The 8,114-nt window shown below is 41.6% G+C and overlaps 1 protein-coding gene across 1 annotated transcript; it reads right to left on the bottom strand.

The window, feature by feature from the left end:
• Positions 1–680: 680 nt before the first annotated feature.
• On the bottom strand, positions 681–7,007 carry LMOD2 (leiomodin 2). Its single transcript, XM_079305246.1, is given in 4 exon segments — positions 681–1,111; positions 1,457–2,779; positions 6,495–6,637; positions 6,640–7,007. Coding segments are annotated over 4 exon segments (1,620 nt in total). The 5' UTR covers positions 6,767–7,007; the 3' UTR covers positions 681–1,084.
• Between the last annotated feature and the right edge of the window lie 1,107 nt (positions 7,008–8,114).

Here is an 8,114-nt window from a genome sequence, read left to right as displayed (position 1 = left end):
CACTGCCTTCACACTAGCTGAAGCACCCAGAACCATAACTAATTGGACAGAGGGAGATGTCTGGTGCTACATGAAGAAGGGCTATTCGTGCCATTGCCTGTGATGTGATACCTCCAGTCGTTCATCTCATCTCCAAGTGATCTTGGCTCTGCTTCCACTGTATCATATTGACAGTTCACACTCTGCTTGTTGTTCAACTGATACCATAGGAAAGCCTTTTTCCACCTGGATGGCAGGCTGCTTTTCAAGTTTCTCTGTCTGACTGGATGTCTGCACTGGGGTTAGTTCTGATTACAGGCAACACTTGTACTGAATGGATCTCACTTGAATAACTCTGCTGCATCCTTAAAATATTGACATTAACTATCAGTCTATAAGCCAAGGTGAACAATAGTTCTGCTTGTCTCTCAGTTCTTTAGGCCAAGGTTCAGGACCTGGTGTGCAACATTGGTGACCTGATTCAACCCAAAGCTTAGTTTTAGTGGTATACAGCCTTGTAAACCATTTTTTCCAATGCAAATATGAAACTGCACTAACATATGGGCAGGGACTATCCTCCACAAAGGCTCAGGTGCAGCTGAGAAAAATCTCAGGTTCTTTTCCAGAAGATTTCCTGAATGCTCATGAACTTGATGCAACCATCTGGTGGGTTTTCACTCACAGAAATCCAAGACTATGTGTCTGCTTGAAAGCTTCAAACCACATTTATTTTAAATTCATGAAAAAAAAAAAAAAAAAAAAGAAGAAACCACAGGCTGATAAACTATTACATCTCAGTGTAAAGAACTTGTCCAGTGATGTGCAATCAGATATTGACAAGAATATCTAAATAAGCAACAATTTTTCAATATAAATCTCATTAAATAAAAAAGAAAATTATTTCCATATTTACAGATTACAATGCAAATGGATCCTTAAAGCATTATTTTGTATTTAGCAGGTTTATTTCTTTGAAATAAAAGGGAAATGGCTTGAATCTAAGAGTATACTTTGGAAGCAGCTTTCTAGACAGTCTGTTACCACCAGTGAAAGGACAAGCAGCCTCCCCTCGATCACTGCTCTGCTCCTCCTCTCATCCAGGCTTTCACCGAAGGGCTTCTGGTACCTCCACCTATGAAACAGGGGTGGGAAGGGCATTCATTACACTTGCTGTACAGTCTAGATATCAAATACCTGAAATTCCTGCCAGACATACACTGCCAAGAGCTCTGTGCTGCTCATCATCTCCCATAACAAGAGTGAGCCTGGGAAAGTACCCCACTTTCTGTCAAAATCACAATCAGACAGAAATGACTGTGCTGAAAAAAGCCTAATCAGAGGGAAACCTCCTCCCAAGAGCTTTATTATGTTCACATCTCTAAGATCTTTTTTTTAACTAAATGTGTGCACTAAAATTAACGGAGCTTGTGCTACATTTGGACCACAATCATTTACTGAACTAGGATCTCTCACTTACCCGCCTCAATTGCTTTATGCTGCTTGCCCGAATTGCTTCCATGAGGTTGTCATGGAGGGACCTTTGTGGGGTGGATGGCCGGGTGGAGGGCCGTGAACCTTCCTCCGATTTTCTGTCTGAGACTGATTTTAAAGAATCTTTAATTTCTTTCAATATGCTGTTCTCATGTTTTTTGCTTTTTTTTCCTTTTTTCTTTTTCTGTCCATTATGTAAGGCTTTTCTTGAGCTTTCTTGCTGTTTGATGACTTCAGCTATATTCCTGGTAGGTGCCTTCTTCTCTGGAATAACCGGAGGAGGGGGAGGAGGAGGGGGAGGAGGCGGCGAGGGGGGCAGGGGAGGTGGGGGTGCAGGTGCTGAAGGCTGGCATTTCACTGGCACAGATTTCTTAGGGAGCTTTGGGGAAGACCATGGTGAGCTTTTGGGTGACACATAGGGCGAGGACCGAGGTGTCCCCTTCTGCAAAACTTTGGTCTTTGGATTGAGAGCTCCGTCACAACCTGACTCCTGTTGCCGCTGCTCCTGCATGCGCTTTTGCCTTTGTTTATCCATATTTCTTGTCAGGATACTTGTCATGCTCATTCTTGGGCCAGCAAGGTCAAAGTGGTACCCCAGCTTTACCAGAGTGGTGTTCTCTTTCAACAGCTTGACTATGTCCATTTCCACCTGGCTGCCCATGATGTGCCTTTGGTTGTGGAACCGCAGTTCTGTTAGAACCTTGTTATGCTGCAAAGCTCTCATGATGGCCAGCACGCCTTTGCCTGTGATAAAATTTGACTCAATATTCAGACTAGTTATATGCTGATTAACCTTTAACATACCAGCAATAGCTATTGCCACATTGTCATCAGCATGGGTGTTGGCCAAGCTGAATGACTTTACCACTGTGTTGTCCCTCAGGGCTTGAGAAAATTGTATAAGCATCTGTGACGTGATGTTTTCAATGTTGTTCAGATTAACCTCTGTGGTGTCAGGGTCGTTGCTCCTAACTTTTTCCAAAGCATCTTCAATAACTGTTGGATTTCCACAAGGGTGGATGGCACTGCTTTTTGAGCTCCGATTATCACTGTCTTTTCCATCATGGCCATTGAGGAAGTTTTCATTGTCCTTTGCACCATTACACTTTTTGTGTCTGATGTGGTCAGAATGCCTGCCAGCAGCAGCATTTTGCTCTTCCTCCTTCTCATCATCACTCTCATCTTCATCTTCCTCCTCATCTTCTTCATCATCCTCTTCAGTACATGCCTCCTCAGACACTTCACTATTGCTTTCTGTGAAACATTCTTCTTGAAGTTCTTCTGAATTGTCTTCTTCTTGCTCAGAATCCTGAACAGGAATGTAGGTGTGGATGTTAAACAAGATTGAAGTAATGTAACTACTGCGTTTTAGCACAGGAACATTTATACTGACACTATATGAGTTAACATTGAAAGTTAAAAATGAACAGATACAGTTAGGAGAACAGAAAATGTATCATCTAACAAGTACTTTACCAATGTCAGTGATTTCTGCCAAGAGAAAACTTGATACAAGGTATTATGACACAGACATAGTTCAGGTTTTCTGTGTTGGCATGTCTACAAGGGGATATAATTTGGATCCTTGACAGCAGAAACATAAGACAACAAATTCAGAATGAACACGAGCAACAAGCTTCTTCATTTCATGAGGATGAGGCATCTCAGACCCCCTTGCATATGTTAGTATGTCTAAAAAATTAAAGGTTGCAATGATTTAAAATACAGATGGTGTCTGAATGTGTAGTCTTGTATACCAGCACACAAAACAATACAGAATTACAGAAGTCATGTGAAAAACACTTTGGATGTATTGCATGGGCTGTACATACAAATAAACTATCTGTGAAGAAAGGACTGAGAGGGTTCCCACAGGTGACATGTAACCAGATGTCAATAATCCCTGAATTTCTTCATGTTTCTCAAGGGCTAAACCAGGTGCTTAGGTGTCACAGGTCAGCTGCCATACTGTAAATTGTTATAACTCATTGTCTACAGAGAAAATGCATTGTCCTTCTGAAACACAAGGTTATTTCAGTGTTTGATGGGTACCAGGAAGGCAATTTTGGAACCATACCCCAAAGCTCTGCCTGTTGCCTTTAGCAGTTATGGTGGCAAAAGAGATCTCTCTGCAGAGGAGCAGAAAAAGATCTTCATCCCAGGAAAGCCTCACTCTCCACATGGAGGAGTCCAGGAGTGTTATGGGGATCTATGGGGCATGACAGAACCCAGAATGTACATCTAACCTTAAACCTCTTGCTCAAAAAGATCTTCCATGTCATGGAAGAACTATAGGTAGGCATTTTTCTTTACAATTGTAAATGTTTATAAAATTTTGGTTGAATTATAATTGTTCTGTATGCACTACTTTAGTAATATTTGTGTTTTAATCTCTGTAAAATACTAGAGGGTATTTCCCAAAGTGAGTACACTCTACAGAGACAGTGATTCTGTTTCTGGAAAACAAAAGTGTTACTAACAGGACAGCCTATTTTTAGACAACTGGTGCAGTTTTAGGTTTGCCTACTTATCTAGCTCTGAAAATAGAGAACTGTTAAAATGCATGGTACTGTTTCCCAATTTTCAGTATAATTCTGTGCTGGGACATATGCAAGAAAGATGCTAATTGTAATGTTTGCAGAACTGTGACTCTTAATGAAAGAGGACATTGAGCTCTTTCTGGCTGATGCTCCTGAGCTTTCAGTACTTTTGGGTCTTGCAGGTCTGACTGCACTGGCCTGCACATAGAGATGTTGTATGACTCAGCCTGCTGCTTCTCCTGTAGAACACGTGCAGAAGGCCCTTATCCTGAGAGATACTGTGCTACCTACAGGCTTATTATGGGAGTAAGATTTGTATATGTATTTTCTATATATGTGTAGGTCTTGAAGACTGGCAAACACCAGGTATCAAAACCCTGTCTTCATAGCTTTGGTTTTATATCTCAAGGAATATATATTACAGATGAGCAGAGGGAGGTATCCTTAAATGCACTATTCATATGTTTAGTGATTCTAGATTAATAAAAACATACTTAATTTTATTTGAGTGGCATTTCTGAGGTCAAAGGCAGAATTTAATTGCCTGCCACATACATTGTCTGGTGTTGCATGGTAATTTTGAAATCGAATACAGAAATGTATTCTTACTATGGCAGCACTGTGGTATAGGACTGCTGCAGGCAGCCTGTAGGACTTAATGTGGGGGAGTAATTTGATGAAAAGTTAGGACTGAGAGTCAATGCAGAGGTAAATATCTCTGGAGGACAACTTATTCACCCTAAAAGGCTATCTGCAAGTTGTTTGCCTTTTGGACCAGCTGATCTGTCACCACTTACTATAGAAGGAGCATGAATAACCATCTTAGATAAAGGTGCATAATTTCCAGACAGTTGAAAACAAGAAGAAAATTGTTTTCAAGTAGCTTTCTTATTGGTTTCAGTGGAGAGAGTCTTTGTGACCTCTATATCAGCATATTAAGCTTTTCTTATTTAAGGATGCATTTAGGAAGTTTTTTTCAGATCAAAATTATAGAGTCTTTTGACAGGACTTAGAGGTTTAGCCAGTACCCATCATTAATGCTGTATATACATGTACAAAGAAAAAAAAAAGAAAAATCCTGCCATTGTATAAGATACCGAACTAGACCTGTCCAGAAAGTTTTTTAGAACTGCCCAGGTTTCAAGTTCCAGGCTAAGCTGGAAATAAAGATTAATCTTGCCATTTACTCTCTAGGACTGACAAACAGGGAGTGAAATCGATGTCTGCAAGCTGATACTAATGGTCTGATGACAGCTACTGCTCTGTGCTCTTGCCTGTAAAGACCTTATATCACCATTCACAAACAAGAGAAAACACTTACTTATAAGTAAAAACATTCTAGATATTGCGGGATAATTTAATCCATCTGACTTTCCTCTAGGAGGATATTATGTCTAATGTATAAACTTGCAAATGAAATAAGCTCCAGAATCAAAGCTGTTAGAGGTTGTGAGTCCAGTTTTCCTGGGGTTTTTTTTCAGTTTTGCCTTTGTTGTATTACTTTCTGCTTACACATGGGAAAATGTGTCCCTATAGAGTAAGATCTTGGTATGAAGCAGTGCTTAAAAATTCCCAAGTCCCCACTTGGCTTTGAAATTACACGGAGCCATCATGAAAATAGAAGTTGGTTTCTGGCTGGGCTCAGTCTCACATATACTTTTAGCAAGGATAGGAGTGCCAACATGGACATCAGCTGAGACTGAGAGTGGTCACTGCCTGCCAAGACTGAGCCCTTCACTCCTGCCCAGCTGTACTGGTCATCTGCAGTTCAGGAAATGGCTTTTATTACTAACATTTTTATTTTGGGGCATGAGTTGCCTAACAAACACTACAGGTTGTTTTTGGGTGGGGGAAATGCAGTTAAATTATTTGATTGATGACTCTCTCCCAGGCTACTTTTTTAAATAATGTACAGCTTCCCTCTGACAACAGTTGCCAGAAGACTCCTGAACCATGCCAAGGATCCTCAGCAGAACAAAGCAACACAAGCTGCTGGCTGCAACAGAAACTGCTTTCTTCCAGCAAGCACAAAGCTGGGCATCTGCTTACTCAACTTCTGACATAACATGTATTCAAAATTATCTTTCTTACATGCTTCTTAGCAGTCAATACTGTTTGCTTTTTAAGGAAAGGAAAAGGTATTTTGTGCAGCTTTCTCAAAAAATCAAATGCTATCCAAAAGCCCACATCTCTACCTATTAATAATTTCTAACATACCATTTAAATATTTTCCTATTCTAATCACTAATGATAGCTTTTAAGGCACTTTCTTCCATTCTGAACTTAGCACTTAAGGTACCTCCAGAGAGAGCAAAACCTGTCAGAGCTAATACTCAGTGTTGTAGCAGGCACAGAGGTATGGCTAGCAATGTTCTTAAAAATGCTACAAGAGACTGAAAAGAATTTAAATCTGCCAGTGAGATTATGCTAATGAAGAATAAAACCAAATATCTCTAGGAAACAGCAAATGCCCCAGCATCTTACCTTCTCACAGGCACCCAACCTCTCCTCTTCCAGGAGTTTCTTGGTCTCCCTCTCCCAGTAGGCCATCAGTGCTTCCCTGCTGAAAGTCCCTGTTGGTGTTTTCTCTGTCAGGCTCTTCTGCCGCTGTCCCACGGGAAGGTTTGGTCGGGCTCTATGTCCTCCAGCTCCCGCTCCAGCTCCTTCAGCTCCTCTTCAGTGAGAGAAGCCAGGAGCTCATCTTCATCAATGTCTTCATATTTACTGAGCTCTCTTCTATACCCAAAGGTAGACATGGTCCTGCTTGGTCAGGCTGGCACAGAGCTGAAGTGACCAGGCATTCAAGAAGGCTGCAGCAAGCAAGCTGTGTCTCGGTGTGGTCAGCAACTGTTTCCCTGCATAGCCAAGGCACCCTTTTAAGAGTAATCATCGGGGGCTTACGACAATGCATGGAGGGATGAAAGCATGCTCCATTTTAAGCATCAGACGTCAGCTAGACATCTGAACAGCAAGAATGTCCCAACACTAATGTTTGCAAGTCCCTTAAAGAGGGGGATTATTGACACACTGGCCATGGCCATATTTAGAGCAGGCAGCTAGTGGGAGAATACCAGCCTCGCAGACGGGGGGGCGGCACCAAATAAAACCCCGGGCGCACTGACACTGCCATCGTGTCCCAACTGCAGAGGGAAAGAACAATGAAAACCCATTTAATCCCGAGCTGTCACAGGGGCTGGAAATAAAACACCCTCATGGTGGTTCAGTGGAGCTCCTCTCACTTTCACGGTTTTCTAGTGGAATGCTGTTATCCCACCAAGGTGTTTGCAGGGGGTTGGGATCGGTGGAAAGGCAGCCAAGGGGAGGAGGCACACCAGCTGTGGGAAGCACTGCTCCCTCTGTCATGTGTTGCCTGGAACAAATCACACAACTGAATTTTTTATTAATTCCCTTATTTTTTTTCTAGGACTATCAGAGTGCGAATCAGCTGGACATGCCCACTTGGAGCATCTGTGAGATTTTTTTTTCACATGGAGAATTGTGCTCTGCTGGGGAACAAGGACAGTCACCCAGAGATGTAAGGGTAACAAGCCCTGGGTGGGCAGGGGGGCTGTGCCTTCACCACTTCTGACAGGCCAAGCAACTGAAGGCCTCTAGTGGCTATTCTTTTAATGGCTGTTGCTTGCTGTCACTGACTGATGTGCAGCTGGAGACTGCCCTTCGATTCTTTATTCTAAATGTATAGCTGCATTACAGTTTCTGCTAATAGATTACATAGTATTTTGATACTATTTTTATTTACAGACATCTTTCAGTTAGAAGAATTACAAAAAGAAGGATTAAACTTTGTACTGTTAATTGTTTGTTTTTCTGATGTAGTTGTTTTTTGGTTTCCTCCTTTTTTCCCTTTACCAATGAATGATGGTGAACTACAATATTTTCTGAAAAATGCAAGGTAGCAATACCTGCCAACCTGTGTTGTGAGAGAGAGGGAGGGAGAGGAAGAGAGGAGGTTTTGGTACATGGAAGTAGGAACACATCTACAACACACATCAGCCTTCTTATATGATAACACAGAGCGTTTTAGATGGCCAAGACAATATTTAATAGAAATGTAAGTGAACGTAATTTTAAGTATTGTTCTTG

The sequence above is a fragment of the Erithacus rubecula genome (assembly GCF_903797595.1).
Source record: "Erithacus rubecula genome assembly, chromosome: 4".
NCBI lineage: Eukaryota > Metazoa > Chordata > Aves > Passeriformes > Muscicapidae > Erithacus > Erithacus rubecula.
This window is presented reverse-complemented; position numbering and strand designations above follow the sequence as displayed.